General features: G+C 34.3%; 2 protein-coding genes across 3 annotated transcripts; both read left to right on the top strand.

Annotated features, from left to right (window-relative positions):
• Positions 1-610: 610 nt before the first annotated feature.
• Positions 611-4,800, top strand: LOC111695780 (50S ribosomal protein L10). The gene is made up of 5 exons (XM_023465219.1): positions 611-679; positions 1,808-1,926; positions 2,698-2,778; positions 3,017-3,107; positions 3,914-4,800. The coding sequence occupies exons 2-5, from the start codon at positions 1,868-1,870 to the stop codon at positions 4,337-4,339; spliced, it is 657 nt and encodes a 218-aa protein (XP_023320987.1). The 5' UTR covers positions 611-679; positions 1,808-1,867; the 3' UTR covers positions 4,340-4,800.
• Positions 4,801-4,813: 13 nt separating this feature from the next.
• On the top strand, positions 4,814-16,176 carry LOC111695779 (ATP-binding cassette sub-family F member 2). 2 transcript variants are annotated; one of them, XM_023465218.1, is made up of 17 exons: positions 4,814-4,905; positions 5,646-5,797; positions 6,483-6,594; positions 6,938-7,073; positions 7,277-7,413; positions 7,588-7,652; positions 7,757-7,840; positions 8,019-8,112; positions 8,253-8,338; positions 9,253-9,367; positions 9,716-9,895; positions 11,460-11,615; positions 12,351-12,491; positions 12,817-12,921; positions 13,115-13,249; positions 14,473-14,593; positions 16,002-16,176. In XM_023465218.1, exons 1-17 carry the CDS (start codon positions 4,852-4,854, stop codon positions 16,037-16,039), a joined length of 1,911 nt encoding a protein of 636 aa, XP_023320986.1. In that variant the 5' UTR covers positions 4,814-4,851; the 3' UTR covers positions 16,040-16,176. The 2 variants fall into 2 exon arrangements, with proteins under 2 accessions (XP_023320986.1, XP_023320985.1); XM_023465217.1 differs by having other exon boundaries at positions 14,473-14,597.
• The last annotated feature ends 1,686 nt before the right edge of the window (positions 16,177-17,862 follow it).

Genomic DNA, 17,862 nt, shown 5'->3' with positions numbered 1-17,862 from the left:
CTAATCATAGCTGACTTTAGTGCAAATGTATAAGTATTGGTAATGTTACATCTCGTCTATACGCAACATATCCCCCCTACTGAACTTCTGACCTTACTAACTTTCCGACCTACTGCAATATCATACCTACGCCAGCTGTTTATTTTAGTATTATTTGAGGGATAGGTTAGGTTAAGACAATTTCTGGGCCGAGCGCTGCGGCTAGGACAGGTTAGGGGGCCGAGCGCTGCGCCACAAGTCCATATAGCAGCTGTAATACCACGTGCTAGTAGGTCGGATGTGTAGTATAGCGGATTTGGCGTAGGTCAGAAGTGGAGTATGGCGGATATGTGTAGGTCGAAAAATACAGTAGTGCAAACGATATATAGCATCAAAATTCAAACGTACGTAATAAGTCGTCTTCCATATTTTTAGTGAAAAGGATTTTCAATTTTTGATGCTAATTTTTTTTTAATTATCCAAAACTGGTTTCAAATTTAACATTTACATTTTCCACTCAGTGCATGTGTCAAATTCTATTGTAAATGTACTTTGATAGCAATGTCCCTTTATTTATGCATCTTAGCCCACAGTGAACAGGGAGAGTCGGATTGCCGCGCAAACGTGGACATTTCTCGTTGTACTTTGTTCCTTGTGAAATTGAAATATAAAACATCCATTTTCTCTCTCTAAAATTTAAGTAAGTATTTGATTTCTCGTAGCTATTTTATTTCCAATCTGTGTAGGAAAGTTTTATTGATTGTATAAACATGAAAACAGATTCGTTCTGCCTTTTATTTGTGATTCAGTTTTGTTACCGTATTATGACGCAATAACGGGGATTTTTTTTCAACGATATTTTTAAGATTTTGTTAGTTCCGTAGCATTGGATTCAATCAGAATGCCGTTATTAAATTTTACTGGAATAAATTTCTCATTATAGATAGTTGTTGGGCATTTTTTTTATCTAAATTGATCGTTCGGCCATTTTTTAAGTCAATATAAATGATGCCGTGGGTCGGTCACTAGAGAACGATTTTTGGTTAAATGGTATATCCTGAAAAATGCTAAATGGTATATCCTGAAAAAAACTAAATGGTATATCCTGAAAAATGCTAAATGGTATATCCTGAAAAATGCTAAATGGTATATCCTGAAAAAAAGATATATGGTATATCATGACCAGTTTACGTTATTGAGAAATATAAATAAGACATTCTTCTCTGACGTAAAAGCCGTTCTCTAAAATAACGAGGATTTTTTTCATCATTCTGAAGTAAAATTCTACACAAATTATCTAAATTTTCAGTAAACGGTATTTCAAGTGAACCTCTATCTTGCAGTTGTAGGCGATAATATCAAAACAACGAAGTCAACTTTCTATTTAAATTTTGATCAAAATCCAGCATATATTCGCTTAAACATAGAGTTCAAGAGAAGCTATTAAATAAAAAAGCTTCTCTTTAATTGCTTGTAAACTTGTTATTCGAAAACAGCTTGTTAACAATCAACACTGAGATAAAAAGTCGTCATCATTGTATCGATATTATCGCTTACTACTGTATTCAATCGCACGTCTGATTCACAACTGTACCCTTAAAAGCTTTGTCTGATAATGATGGAACGAGATATATTTGTTTTATCTTTAAAATGTCAGTATTATCCAGTTCTGGGTTTTCTGTAAAAGTGACTTGCGTATTTCTTACGGTAGAAACAATGGAGAAATTGTGGGAATTACACAGGTTTATCAGATAATGGTTTCAAGGACAACATTGCTAATCAGGTCCTCTTCAAATCTAGGGTCTCATACGACGATGTATTATTTTAGGTTCGCTTTCGTCAGGTGAGAATACAGAAACCTAAACGTGCAACCTGGTTCCGTCAAACCATGTTAGAGATTAGTAAACCTAGATGGGACACAGAGGATCTGATCGATGATGTTTGGAGGTAAATATTTTTTCTAATTGTATATGTAAAGAAACACAGCTGTTTTATAATCTGTCGTGACCCCACGTGGGGTTAATAGGATATTGGGGTGTGGGGGGGGGGGGTAAGTTGTCTCCGTAATCCCTCAAATACGTAAACTCGGTTTCATAAAAATTAAAGAAAGTCTTGAAAAATTAATAAAATACTTAATTCGCTTGACTCATATGAGTAATGTAATAAAACCGAGTAGGAAAATTAAATAATGATAGGTAGAACTCCCCCTGCAGAGTATTTCTTAAGAAAGGAACGTAGTTAAATTTTAGTTATGATGCATTTACTGAGATTTACTAATTACGCAAAATCAAAAAATGGGAAACCCTGTTGTGCTACAAACTTTAGATGTATTAGGTTTATTTTATTCTTTCAATTTAAAGTTGCTAACTCTGAGCTGAAAACTTTTGAATTGTGGATATCGAGATCAATGCTTGATTTCCTTATTATGTCAATCTTAGGATTAATTTAATCTCTAGTTTGTAGCCAGGAAATTGTCTAAAATTCAACTAATCAGAGTGACGTATGCAAAATCCCGAATATTCGATGAGAAAAAGGGAAATTGGAACTTTTGTGCCATTTAATGTGATAACTCTTTTAGTATGGATAATGGATATCTTAAAAGAAGGATAAAAGAGTGGACCAATAAACAGAAATCTAAAGTGTCCAATTCTGAAGTTGTGAGTTCTGGTGGTTTGAAACTTTAAAAGCTCTGGATAGAATCTATATTTACTACTCCAGGTCTTGTGAATACGCGAGGAAAGAAGATGAACGAGAAATGTATTTAAATGAAGTTAATCAACTGGAAATATTTTACGTCAGGTAGTCAGGGGTGTATATGTTTAATGAGTTTAGATGCTTTGGTACGTTCCCCCAAAATGAATTTATTTTCTACTAAAAATCATTAATTTAGCGACTAAAACCCTAAAAAACGCAACTTCTGTGGTGAACTTTTTAAAAAAAAATTCATATCAAACAGCTTGTCAAAAAAAAGCTAAAATGGATAAATCGGTTTTTAACAAAGTTGTTCTTTTTTTATATTTATTTTCTCTTGTTGCAGGGAGATGGTTGAAATGTTTGAAAGAAGCAAAATGGTTGCATTTTTCCACGCTAATCCTTTGAAGAAAAATAAGTTTAGAATTGCCTGGCAGGTAAAGTGACCTTTTATTGCTAGAAAATTTATAAAAACACATATTTACCCTTTTTACACTTTTTATTCTGGAAACTTTTATGTCCTCAAAATGCATTATCTTGAAAAAGCTACATGTTTTTATAAATGCTAAATGGTATATCCTGAAAAATGCTAAATGGTATATCCTGAAAAAAAGATATATGGTATATCCTGAAAAAATGTTAAATGGTATATCCTGAAAAATGCTAAATGGTATATCCTGAAAAACGTTAAATGGTATATCCTGAAAAAATGTTAAATGGTATATCCTGAAAAAATGCTAAAAGGTATATCCTGAAAAATGTTAAATGGTTTATCCTGAAAAAAATACTAAATGGTATATCCTGAAAAAATGCTAAATGGTATATCCTGAAAAATGTTAAATGGTTTATCCTGAAAAATACTAAATGGTATATCCTGAAAAATGCTAAATGGTATATCCTGAAAAATGCTAAATGGTATATCCTGAAAAATGCTAAATGGTATATCCTGAAAAATGCTAAATGGTATATCCTGAAAAAATGTTAAATGGTTTATCCTAAAAAATACTAAATGGTTGTATATCCTGAAAAATGCTAAATGCTATATCCTGAAAAAATGCTTAAATCTCGTATGACCCCCCCCCCTCTGATTTTTGATCTGCCTGTGCCCTTCAATGCGAAAAATAAACTTTTGTTAAAGATCTTACAGAAATATTGAATATTCAGATGATCCTACATTAAAGTATTAAAGATAATATTTAAATTTGAAAATGAACGGTTTTTAATGGTTTTTTATCTTAACTAGAATGGTCGGCGGGTTGGAATGGAATTGAAAGAATATCACCATAGGGTTGGCAAGGCAGGGCTGCAGGGAACTCAATGGGAGAACTGTTTACAATTTTGGTTCAAGTTCCCGGGAGATATGAACCTTCAACCAATCCTCTTCTCACCGGAAGTAGACCCGGCTAAACTTTTAAAATACGAACGTAAAGTTCCTGAATTTACATTAATCGGGTGTGTGGTCGAAAACCGAATCCTGTCCCGGAGAGAACTCCAGGAGATGGTCAAACTACCCTCCCTAGACCAGAGTAGAGGAGAGCTGCTCTCTATACTTGGACATCAGCAGCAGAGAACCCTACAGCTTCTTCAATCCAACCAACAGCAGCTCTCAACCAACCTTTCTCAGATAATTAAAGACGCTTCTAGCAGCAGTGGGGCTGCTACTGAATGAACAATAGTTTATGAAATAATTTATTCTATTTGATTTTAAATGTGAATTTTAAAAACACAAAAACCATGTTTACATAATTATTTTAACTAAATGGACTGTCTTAGAAATTAAACTGTGCATGCATGATTAACAAAGGTATTTGTCATTTTTTAAAGGTTTTACTCTGATTCTGACAATTTATTTCTGTTGTCTCTGCTCTATAAATCCGCAAGTCTATTTAGAGGAACCAGAATTAGGAATTAACAAGTTTCAGGTTAAATAACATGGCTAACTTCATGATATTTGCTTAGATAAAAGTTTACAGGGGTACTTTTGTGAATTAGGCATACCACACTATTAACTGAAGATTAACTTCTGGATCTGTGTTCAATCCATCGTAAATCTAGGACTTGGCTTCTGTATTTAAAACCTTGTTTTGATATCTGTAAAAGAAATATTTATTGAAATTGTATATTTCAGAAGTAGAAGTATTGTCGTGAAACATCTGAGCTGTTTCTAAACTAAAAAAGAATATGCCGTCAGATCATCAGAAGAAGAGAGCCCAGAAGAAGAAGGAGTTGGCCAAGGTGAAGTATTATCAGATTAATCAGAGCTGGCAAGTGGATGTCGAGATCAATTCTTTTGTTAATCTCCAGATCAATTAAATCTTTATTCAATTTCCCGCATGGGAATTGTACCATGTCAGGGGTTAAAGGGAGCATGAATCCAGGGAGGAATTACTAAAATAAAAAAATGGGAAGGTAAAGTTTTTAAGATCCCAAAATTAAGTGTTTACAGTGGATATCGAGATCAAGGGATCAGGATTATGAGTATTTTAACACTAAAGTTCCCAGCTCTAGGTATATATTTGGTACGATTTCGTTCCACGCACTGTAAAGAGGGGGGGGGGGCACAATTTGGCAAGTTTTATAACTTTTAGGATACCTCAACTCCCAAACATTTATTTTTTCCCTCTGAAATCATTTATTTTTCCTAAATCCGTGATTATAATTTCTAGAAATGGAGAAATAACCTCAGTGGACTAAATGCGGATCAAATGGCAGAAATAGCCAAAAATATTCAGATTTTTTTATTTACAATTCTTTTAACTTTCCCTTTTTGCTTTAATCTTTAGTAAATCTTTAATCTTTAGTAAATCCGAAGCAAATCAATTGAAAAAGTTTAAAATAAACTGTAATTCTTGTAAACGGTAAATGGTTATGAATTTACTCGGAAAATATCGCAATCTTTTCTCCAATTAAGAAATTTTTTAAAATCCCCCTTAGAACCCATAAATCTACCAAATTCTTCACATTTCTTAAACCAGGCTAAGGGTGGAAAGAAGTTGGATGCTGGAGATGAACCCGAGGAGGTTGCCTCCACCATCGTGATCACGAACGGAGTCTCTAAAGAAAAAACTCCTGATGTTCCTCTCACCTACGAGGAGGAGCTCTGTCTCCGCCTCCAGGACGAAGCAAGGTAATTTCATTGAACAGAGTCATTAAACTGAAATAAGTTTACGGGTTAAATAGACTCGAAGCGTAATATTATGTGAAGCTCTGGACAAAGATGGCAATGTCCGATTTACAACGGTACTCTTAAAAGCGTTGGCTGATACAGTATAAATCAGATATTAATGTTTATAAATCCGAAAAGTGACTTGCGCATTTCTACTGCACGAAAACATATTATAGTTATCAGACATAAAACCTAGAAAAACGACAATATCTTCCACATATTTGATCAGATTGAAAGGTTGCAAGGGTACTACTGTGAATCTGGTATTGTCATCTGTGCTTGGAGGGCCGGTCGCTTAAAAATATGCTTACAGTTTCTTGAAGCAATTATATATTTGTTTAGAGTTGTTCAGTTCATTGATTTAATTAATTTCTTGAAAATTGAATTAAAAAAACTGAAATAGGACTGTGGTTGTTAATTATCTTTATCTGACTAAAAGGGAACTGGTAAAGCTAACTCGATTTTAACTGGCAAATTTAGTTTCTTTTTTTGATAATACATTAGCTAAAACAGTTAGAGGCTGCTTGGGCCAGCACTGTTTAGTCTATTTACTGTAAAATTTAAATGGATATGAAAAACTGGAAAAGGGTTTTATGTTTGACAAAATTAAAATTCATTTTTTATAGATATTTATTGTTGATTTCAGGCTAGCAGCTGAAGCTCGAGCTTGCACTGGAGTCCTTGGAATCCATCCTCAGGCTAGAGATATCAAGATAGATAACTTCTCCGTCACCTTCTACGGGGCTGAGCTCTTACAGGTTAGATTTACAAATATATGCCAGGAAATTCAGAGCAGGGTTTCAGTTCCGGGATATTTAGAGCAGGGGTTCAGCTCTGGGGTATTCAGAGCAGGGTTCAGCTCCGGGATATTTAGAGCAGGGTTTCAGCTCCGGGACATTTAGAGCAGGGTTTCAGCTCCGGGATATTTAGAGCAGGGTTTCAGCTCAGGGATATTCAGAGTAGGGTTCAGCTCCAGGATATTCAGAGCAGGGTTCAGCTCAGGGATATTCTGAGCAGGGTTCAGCTCAGGGATATTCTCAGCAGGGATCAGCTCCTAGAGGGTCTTAATTATGAACTTAATCTAAACAGAAAATATTCTAGGATACTAAGCTCGAGTTGTCTGTAGGAAACAGATATGGATTGATCGGAGTCAACGGATGCGGGAAATCCGCTCTGCTCGCGGTTCTTGGAAACCGAGAGGTTCCAGTCCAGGATCATATCGATATTTATTATCTAGGTAAGTTATTAAACAAGTCGCGGGGCAGAGGGGGGGGGGGTGTTATATAATCTATTATTGTTGAACAGAAAAAATCATTCTTAGTTCTTAATTGATATAAAACAATTTTCGGGTGAAGACTTAAAAGGGATTAAAATGCTCCCTCCCCCCTTCTCTCTTAAAGCAATTTTAATTCTCTAATATTTATTTGAATATTTGTTAAGATCGTGAGGTTCCAGCTAGTGAGAAAACTGCTCTCCAGGCTGTAATGGAAGCTGATGAGGAACGGATAAGACTGGAGAAACTAGCTGAAGAACTTGCCACCCGTGAAGATGATGACAGTCAGGAGTATCTTATGACGGTAAGTTACAGTATTTACTTTTTTGATCCTCCCCTCTTTTTTGGGACCCCCCAGACCCCCACCCCCTTCTTTTTTGTGACCCCCTCCACACTCTTCTTTTTGGAACTAGATAACAACTGTTTCTCCCTTAATGGAATAGATTTGTTTGGAAGCGTAATTAATTTTTATTTTCAGATTTATGAACGTTTGGACGATTTAGGAGCCGATACTGCCGAATCCAAAGCATCTCATTTACTTAGGGACGATTCACTCGTTTAAAAAATCTAGTTTTTTTCTTTATCACTGCAATACGTTTATGAGTTATAAAGTTTTGAATTTGTAAAAATGAGTATTGTGTGTACAGTGGTCTACAGTTTACGTCAGCTATGCAGAATAAGAAATGTAAAGATTTCTCCGGAGGATGGAGGATGAGGGTAGCACTTGCGAGGTAAATTATTATCAATTAAAGGGAATGTGAACGTGAATGGATGATATATTCATTTGACGTTGAAAATGTGGAATTTGCATTGAAAACAAAATTGACAATATTTGAACAAAAATCCTAATTTAATGCCAATCCTTTAAAAAAAATCAACTTTAAATTATCAGCATTATGTATATTTCAGAGCCTTGTTTATTAAACCCCATTTACTTCTGCTTGACGAACCGACTAATCATCTGGATCTGGAAGCCTGTGTCTGGCTTGAAGAAGAACTTAAGGTAAAGAAATGATATCTGAACTCAGAAGATTGTGGATTTTCATGTTTGATTTTCAAAGATTTTCAAAATTATGTCTCGCAGATTTTCACATTATGATTTTTGCTCTAAATAGGGATTTAATTATGATATTTCTATTTCAGACCTATCCTACGATCCTAGTGCTGATTTCTCACTCTCAGGACTTTTTGAACGGAGTGTGTAACAATATTATGCATTTTGACCAAAAGTAAGATCATGCCAGTTTAAGTAAATATGTACTGAAGAATATTGTTAACTAACATGAATATGTTCTGCAGAATATTGTTTACTAACAAAAATATGTACTGCAGAATACTGTATACTAACATAAATATGTACTGAAGAATATTGTTTACTAACATAAATGTGTACTGCAGAATACTGTTTACTAACATGAATATGTTCTGCAGAATATTGTTTACTAACATTAATATGTACTGCAGAATACTGTTTACTAACTTTAATATGTACTGCAGAATATTGTTTACTAACATAAATGTGTACTGCAGAATTCTGTTTACTAACATGAATATGTTTTGCAGTATATTGTTTACTAACATAAATATGTACTGCAGAATACTGTTTACTTACATAAATATGTACTGCAAAATACTGTTAACTAATATGAATATGTACTGCAGAATACTGTTTACTAACATGAATATGTTCTGCAGAATACTGTTTACTAACATGAATATGTTCTGCAGAATATTGTTTACTAACATAAATGTGTACTGCAGAATACTGTTTACTAACATGAATTTGTACTGCAGAATATTGTTTACTAACATTAATATGTACTGAAGAATACTGTTTACTAACCTTAATATGTACTGCAGAATATTGTTTACTAACATAAATATGCACTGCAGAATATTGTTTACTAATATGAATATGTACTGCAGAATACTGTATACTAACATGAATATGTACTGCAGAATATTGTTTACTTACATAAATATGTACTGCAGAATATTGTTTACTTATATGAATATGTACTGCATTATATTGTTTACTAAAATGAATACTGTTCACTAACATTAATTTGTACTGCAGAATACGGTTTACTAAAATAAATATGTACTGCAGAATATTGTTAACTAAAATAAATATGTACTGCAGAAAGCTGAAGTTCTATGGTGGAAACTACGATACGTTCATGAGGACCAGGATGGAGTTGGAGGAAAGTCAGATGAAACAATATCAATGGGAGCAGGATCAAATATCTCATATGAAGGTAAACACCTGATAGCTTTGATTTTCAGATTTGAGACATTGAGATTTGTGTCTACAGTTTCTAAGCACCGGATTCTTTAATCGGTTTGGGGAATAATTTTTCTCTGGTGCGCGCGCGAACCTGACCCCTGATCCTGTTAGATTGATGGTCATAATAACATCACAACCAATGTCCATAAACTTAAGCTGCTATGGATCAAATGGTAACTACAAAAAAAATAATTTCTCAACTAATTTATTTTCTTTCTTATCTTAAGTATTTTCCCCCCCTCTTTTTAACACGTTTTCCCGCATTTCTCCCTTAATTTTTTTTTCTTTGGAGGATTTGTTAAATGAATGTTTATTCTAGAACTACATCGCGAGGTTTGGTCACGGAAGCGCTAAACTGGCAAGACAAGCCCAGTCCAAGGAGAAGACCCTGGCGAAGATGGTTGCCGGAGGTCTCACAGAGAAGGTGGCGAACGAGGTCTCCGTCTCCTTCTGCTTCTACTCTTGCGGGGAGATACCCCCGCCAGTCATCATGGTTCAGGTTAGATCCATAAATCAATAAATATAGTTATACTAATGGGTGTCTCTTTATTCATGAGAAATATGTGACAACTCGAAGGTTTTATGACTTCTGAACGTTTCATTATGTGATCTACCTTTTAATCGTATAGATGCCCTTTTTTTAATAAACATCTTCTTTTCTCCGCTAATTTAAAGGTATTCAAATAGTACACCACAATTTGGAAATCCTCAAAACTAGAGGTTTTCGATTGCAATTGTTTTTTGGAATATTACAAAATGTGTTTAGTGCCTTAGTGGAATACTTCTAAAATGTGTTTACTGGAATACTACTAAAATGTGTTTACTGGAAAACGTGTTAACTGAAATACTACTAAAATGTGTTTACTGGAATACTTCTAAAATGTGTTTACTGGAATACTACTAAAATGTGTTTACTGGAATACTACTAAAATGTGTTTACTGGAATACTACTAAAATGTGTTTACTGGAATAATACTAAAATGTGTGGACGAAATGTATTTAATCGAGGGAAGGAAGGCCAGCCACGACAATTTCTAGTCCGAGCCGCATTATCCTCATTTTCTGGTCCGAGTCACCTCGAAATCCTCGTCCTTCCAGTATTATTTTTTTAACGTGTCTAATTCTCCAAGATAAAACTATTTTTTAAAAATCTGGCCACGTTAGGGCATACAGTATGGATTGCAATGATTACATCTAGTTGGAATCTTTAAAGCCATAAGAATGAAGTCAAACTTTGTTAAAGTAAAACTTAAATCTCTTCTGCCTCTATAATGGCTAACCAATACGCGATATAAAATAAATAGCAAAGTATATGGCAAATCACTGCCAATGATTTTCCCCATGTAAACACCCGGAAAAATTCTATTGTTTTTACTTTAATTATTTGCGGCATTCTACAGCGGGCAAGTCTGAAAATGAGCGTAAAAAAGGTGAACACTTTCAAAGACATTCAACTCAAAACTTGAATTCAATTGAAACGTTTTTTTCCGATTTACAAGAATTCAATATTTAAGTTATTCCCTAACGTTGCCTGATTCTTAAAAAATAGTTTTAACTTGGAGACTTAGACACGTTAAAAAAATAATACTGGAAGGACAAGGATGAGGAGAATGTGACTCGGACCAGAAAATGAGGAGAATGTGGCTCGGACGAGAAATTGTTGTGGCTGGTTTATTGTATTCCGTTAACCAGATAGCATTTATCTTCTAGTTACATAAGGATTCTTTATCTCAAGGTTTATTGTATTCCGTTGACCAGATAGTATTTATCTTATAGATTATTAGGATTCTTTATCTCAAGGTTTATTGTATTCCGTTGACCAGATAGTATTTATCTTATAGATCATTAGGATTCTTTATCTCAAGGTTTATTGTATTCCGTTAACCAGATAGTATTTATCTTTTAGTTACATAAGGATTTTTTATCTCAATTAAGTTCATAAAAAAAACACTGACTAAGCATAACACAAAACTTAAAATACGACACTGTATTAATTTTATTGTGAAGATTTTTTTTATTATCTGCATTATCTGTTCTAGACCATAGACCTGTTTAATGTTTAGAACGTAAGTTTCCGATATAGCGAAGATACTCCGTATATCTACAAGAACCTTGAGTTTGGTATGGATCTGGATACAAGGTTGGCTCTAGTTGGACCTAACGGAGCGGGAAAATCAACCCTGCTTAAACTTATCTATGGAGATTTAATCCCAACTGAGGTAAAGAAATTGTTTCTGAATTGATAAATTTTCAGTTTTTATTATTGCTTTTTGTTTTACTAGGCTTCCAGTGTAAAAACTGAAAAGCTAGGGTATTTTAAACTGTATGTCTAGGTTATTTCAAACTGTATGCCTAGAGTATTTCAAACTATATGTCTAGGGTATTTTAAACTTTATGTCTAGGGTATTTTAAACTTTATGTCTAGGGTATTTTAAACTATATGTCTAGGGTATTTCAAACTATATGTCTAGGGTATTTTAAACTATATGTCTAGGGTATTTTAAACCAAATGTCTAGGGTATTTTAAACTATATGTCTACGGTATTTTAAACTATATGTCTAGGGTATTTTAAACTACATGTCTAGGGTATTTTAAACTTTATGTCTAGGGTATTTCAAACTATATGTCTAGGGTATTTTAAACTTTATGTCTAGGATATTTTAAACTATATTTCTAGGGTATTTTAAACCATATGTCTAGGGTATTTTAAACTATATGTCTAGGGTATTTTAAACTATATGTCTACAGTATTTTAAACTATATGTCTAGGGTATTTTAAACTATATGTCTACAGTATTTTAAACTATATGTCTAGGGTATTTTAAACCATATGTCTAGGGTATTTTAAACTATACGTCAAGGGTATTTTAAAATATATGTCTAGGGTATTTTAAACTATACGTCTAGGGTATTTTAAACTATATGTTTTGGGTATTTCAAACGTAATATTTAGGGGATGGTGCGTCGACACAACCATCTGAAGATGGCCCGCTACCACCAGCACATGCACGAGCTGCTTGAGATGGATTTGTCCCCCCTGGACTACATGCTTAAGAAGTTCCCGGACTTCAAGGACAGAGACGGAATGAGAAAGGTGAATCTTTCTCCTCTAATTTCATTGAAAACGATTTATTTAAAATAATTTCAAAAAAATTCTCTTAGTTATTTAAGATTTTAAGACTATCTCAGGAGTGTATTTTTTCAGAATATAATATACGCCCCTGTTTTATCGTCTTTAAATCTGAGAACTGAAAGTTACATCATACTTTTTTCGTCTTAACCCCAAGTTCTATGTCACTGTATAAAAAATGAGTAATTTATAAAACAAAATGATTTTTTAAAAAAATATTATGAAATATATAATAAAAAAAATCGTCTTTTCCTTCAAAAAACCCATACAAATGATATGAATGTTCCAGGTTATCGGTCGGTATGGAATCACTGGTAAAGCGCAAACGGCTCCAATCAAACAGCTCTCTGACGGTCAAAAATGCAGGGTCGTCTTTGCTTGGCTTTCCTGGCAGGTAAAAATTGAATTCTTGTTGTTCTAACTAAACAATTGTTTCTTCTAACTTTTACTTAAATTAGAAAAAATACAAACTGAAGATTATGTTGTGAATAAATGCTAGAAAACGAGCAGAAGTGTCAAAGTAAATTTTCTTTATTATCAACTTAATATTTTGTCTTTAGTCTTGATGAACTCTATTTTATTATCAGGTTCCTCACATGTTGCTTCTTGACGAGCCTACTAACCATCTTGACATGGAAACCATTGATGCTCTTGCAGACGCTATCAACGGGTTCGAGGGAGGAGTAGTCCTTGTCTCTCATGACTTCAGGCTCATTGATCAGGTAAACTAGGATCATAATTAGGATAGCAGGGATCATAATTAGGATAGCAGGGATCATATATAGGATAGCAGGGATCATAAATAGAAAAGCAAGGATCATAATTAGGATAGCAGGGATCATTATTAGGATAGCAGGGATCATAATTAGGAACTGACGAGGGTCAACCCAGACCGAAATATATTTTCAATAAATGTGGAACTAACATCTTCTTTTTTACTCTACAGAGGTTTGGTCCATCACCATCACTGAATTTTAAATCATAATTAGGATAGCAGGGATCATAATTAGAAAAGCAAGGATTATAATTAGGATAGCAGGGATCATAATTAGAAAAGCAAGGATTATAATTAGGATAGCAGGGATCATAATTAGGATAGCAGGGATCATAATTAGGATAGCAGGGATCATAATTAGGATAGCAGGGATCATAATTAGAATAGCAGGGATCATAATTAGAAAAGTAAGGATCATAATTAGAATAGCAGGGATCATAATTAGGATAGCAGGGGTCATAATTAGGATAGCAGGGATCAATATTAGGATAGCAGGGATCATTATTAGGATAGCAGGGATCATAATTAGGAAAGCAGGGATCATCATTAGGATAGCAGGGATCATAACTACCCTTGCAGGGATCATCATTAGGATAGCAGGGATAATAACTACCCTTGCAGGGATCATTATTAGGATAGCAGGGATCATAACTACCCTTGCAGGGATCATTATTAGGATAAAAGGGATTATAATTAGGTTCATAATTGGGGAAAATGAATTAATCTGGGTAAAAATTATGAAGAAAAAAAAACTTGCCTTTGATGTCCAATTTTTCATTTTTTTCCCAGATCTTTAAATATTTTTCAAAGGTGTATATTTTCATTATGACCTACAGATGATTTTTGATGCTTCAGGGAAAAATAGGACTTCAAAAGGCAACTTTTTTCATTCTTTTTACTTATTCCATAAAAATTGTTTATTTTTCCAATTCACCAAGAAATCGAAAGCAAGCCTAAATTATTTGTGGTGGAAAAAAAATAATTTTAAGGGGGGGTTTATCTTATGTTACATAAGGATTCTTTATCTCAAGGTTTATTGTATTCCGTTAACCAGATAGTATTTATCTTTTAGTTACATAAGGATTCTTTATCTCAAGGTTGAAATATACAGTATACAGTATACACCCTTGAAATCATTTCTTAATAATGTTTACCCGCTGATGTGTTTAGGTTGCGGACAAGATCTGGATCTGTGAGAATGAGAAGGTGACAGAGTGGGAGGGAGATATCCTCAGTTACAAGGACCATCTCAAAGCGAAGGTCATGAAGGAGAGCAACAAGGACGCTAAAAGTAAGTTCATCAAATTTTGTTAAAAATCATTGTTTTTTTTAATGTAACAATTATCATCTTTAATGGGACTGTTCAGCGTTATTTCAAGTGACCCTTCATGCAAAGATGGCAATGCCCGGTTTACAACGATACTTCTAAACCCTTTATCTGATCACACATGTGGAAGATGTCCTCGTTTTTCTACTCTGTTCATTGTTGTGATCTTCTCCATTGCTTTCAAATAAATGCGCAAAAGAGTATCTCAGAGAAATCGCAAATGAAAATAAACATTTTTTAGAAACAAAAACATCAATAGCTAATGCATAATTGATGAGACAAAGCTTTCAAGGGTACCGTTGTAAATCGGGCATTGCCATCTTTGCTTAAAATTATGCTTACAGTCTCTATAAACGTTGAAAATCAACTTTAAATCTGCTAAAAAAAGTTATTTTTGTTATTATAAACGCGAGGATCATAGAACGCCTTAAAGATGCTTTAAGTCATCCAAGCAACGTTTGATTTGATTTGATTTGATTTGATTATACAGTTAATATTTGAATGACGAAATGAAGTACTAAATTTTAAATTAATGAAAGGGGACGGTGGAGTTGACATATTAGATGTAGGGGGGCCTGCCTTCATTTTTGGTTCAAATCTTCCAATTTTTTGGTGCACGCCTAATTAGTGATCGAAATTCCTAAAATAAAATCAAATTGAATTTTAATGACATCTAATGACCTCCACAAATAGAAAATATTTCGAATCCAGTGTTTGACCTTCTAATTAATGACCTCTTACGACCTCTAGTGACCTAAATGACCTAAAAAAATGAAAATGTTTTAACTATGGCTTTATGCATACCAAACGAAAGCTAGGAACCCAGGGAATACAGTAGCAGCAACAAATCCAGTGGTTGACCTTCTAATGACCTCTTACGACCTCTAATGACCTAAATGACCCCCAAAAATGAAAATGTTTTAACTATGACTTTATGACCTCCACAAATGAAAATGTTTTAACTATGGCTTATGCATATCAAACGAAAGCTAGGAACCCCAGGAATACAGTAGCAGCAACACATCCAGAGTTTGACCTTCTAATGACCTAAATGACCTCCAAAAATGAAAATGTTTTAACTATGGCTTCATGCATATCATAGCTTTCGTTTGATATGCATAAAGCCAAAGTTGAAATATTTTCTATTTGTGGAGGTCATTAGAGGTCATTAAAATTTGATTTGATTTGATTTTAGGAATTTCGATCACTAATTAGGCGTGCACCCAAAAAATTGGGAGGTTTGAACCAAAAATGGAGGCAGGCCCCCCCCTCTACATCATATAGGCCAACTCCACCATTCCCTTTACATAATTAATATTTTAATCGCGTACATCACCTAAATTTTCGCATATTTATGATTTTTATATTTTAGAAAAAGGTTTGACAAAATCTGCACGAGGAGCCTGGTAGAGCAAGATTTCCTTCTATCAAACCTGTATCTGCACCTAGAATAATGTTTCACATTGAAATCCGCCAAGAATCCTGGACAAACTGAATATTGTTTACTGACGTATACTATAGTCGGAATAAAGCTCAGAAATTGTGAACAGAATTATTGCGCCAGAATAAACTAGAATTTAATTATCCAGAAAAAGAACGTACTGCTTGTTTCCGGTGGCGGCCGTCAAACAATATAATGTAGCGAAAGTGTGAAGGAATTATGAGATTTAAATCGCATTTGTGAATTAAATGGAAGCTGTAAGCGCTATTTCAGAGATGGCAATGCCCGATTTTCAAAATAGTACTCTTTAGAGCTTTATCTGATCAAGTAAGAATTAGATATTCATGGTTTGTTTATTCTCATTTGCGGGTACTTTTTGTCAGGATTAACATTTAAATCTTAAATTCTGTCCGATTCCTCCATGACGTATTAACTATAAAGACGAAGGATGACGACTTTTCCTGACTTAAATTAAAAATCCATAAATGTTTTAAGTGTGGAGTTTCATGAACAAGTTTCTACCTTCGGTATGCCAAAAAGTTGTCGTTGCTTTTCGGACTTGTAAAAAAATTTTAAAATAAATTTTGTTCTAAATTTTGATGAAACCAAAAAATAGGACAAAATATTTTCTTTCAAATCGTAATTTCTCATTTTCATCAGAATAAACAAAATATTTAAAACTTTTCAGGCATCCCTTTTGGGAAATGTTACATCGTTTACACTGAAATTCTGACAAACTAACTTTCTGAACTATTGCAATATCGGACCTACGCCAGCTGTTAATTTTTGTATTATTTGAGTGTTAGGTTAAGACAATTTCTGCGCCGAGGCTAGGGGCCCGGTGCTGCGGCCACAAGTCCTCATAGCAGGTGGAAAACCACCTGCTAGTAGGTCGGGTATGTTGTATTTCAGATTTGGCGTAGGTCAGAAGATTCTAGCGGATTTGCGTAGGTCGAACAATACACCTTCAAATTATTTAAAGAACGGATGCACATTTAGAAAGATTCCCTCTTTAAATCTCAATTGTTTTTTTTCTACATAAGTATATTATTTTACGTTTTTCTGAATTAAGCAATTAATTATCTTTTTTTTTTTCATTTTCTGGTTGAGCTAGCGAAAGCATTCTAAGCTCTGGGTAAAACTCAGGGTATACAGGCCTGTGTAATTTTACCCAGGGTATTGTAGGTCAACGGTTAACTCTTAAATCAAATTCCAATTTACCTAGGGAAACTCGACTGAGAAATTGGCCTTATTTTTTTGGCTTAAATGTCGTCTTTTACATAAAAAGGTTAAAACTTTTGTCTCTAAACTGGCCCACTGTGCAAAAAAATCACAGCGCATTTGCCGCTGAAAATTCTTATATAGGAAATTTGGCCTGCATGTGGATTGTTTTGAATTTGTGTTTAAGCCTTTTTAAGGAGTTTTAAAACTAATTTCCGTTACTAGAAGATAANGAAAAGTGCCCATCCGACCTACGAAAAATGCCCATCCGACCTACGAAAAGTGCCCATCCGACCTACGAGAAGTGCCCATCCGACCTACGAAAAATGCCCATCCGACCTACGAAAAATGCCCATCTGACCTACGAAAAATGCCCATCTGATCTACGAAAAAGGCCCATCAGACCTACTAACGTGTCCATGCGACAGCTTAAAGTATAGGTCGAATGCACCAATATGCTGTTTTTAACGTGCCCATCCGACCTACAGTGCATCGGACCTACCACAGCTGTTAAACCCACGTGCTTGTAGGTCGGATGGGCAGTAGAGGGGATGGGCGTAGGTCCAAAAAT

The sequence above is a fragment of the Eurytemora carolleeae genome, unplaced genomic scaffold (assembly GCF_000591075.1).
Source record: "Eurytemora carolleeae unplaced genomic scaffold, Eaff_2.0 scaffold76, whole genome shotgun sequence".
In the NCBI taxonomy this organism is placed as follows: domain Eukaryota; kingdom Metazoa; phylum Arthropoda; class Copepoda; order Calanoida; family Temoridae; genus Eurytemora; species Eurytemora carolleeae.
This window is presented reverse-complemented; position numbering and strand designations above follow the sequence as displayed.

What these genes read in the sequence shown, in the direction of transcription:
- LOC111695780 (XM_023465219.1), top strand. Translation starts at nt 1,868, where the DNA reads ATGTTAGAGATTAGTAAACCTAGATGGGACACAGAGGATCTGATCGAT. An exon ending in CTGATCGATGATGTTTGGAG is followed by an intron (nt 1,927 to 2,697) that starts GTAAATATTTTT and finishes TTACTACTCCAG; the next exon opens with GTCTTGTGAATACGCGAGGA. An exon ending in AGTTTAGAATTGCCTGGCAG is followed by an intron (nt 3,108 to 3,913) that starts GTAAAGTGACCT and finishes TATCTTAACTAG; the next exon opens with AATGGTCGGCGGGTTGGAAT.
- LOC111695779 (XM_023465217.1), top strand. Translation starts at nt 4,852, where the DNA reads ATGCCGTCAGATCATCAGAAGAAGAGAGCCCAGAAGAAGAAGGAGTTG. An exon ending in AGAAGAAGGAGTTGGCCAAG is followed by an intron (nt 4,906 to 5,645) that starts GTGAAGTATTAT and finishes TTCTTAAACCAG; the next exon opens with GCTAAGGGTGGAAAGAAGTT. An exon ending in ACAGAGACGGAATGAGAAAG is followed by an intron (nt 12,492 to 12,816) that starts GTGAATCTTTCT and finishes TGAATGTTCCAG; the next exon opens with GTTATCGGTCGGTATGGAAT.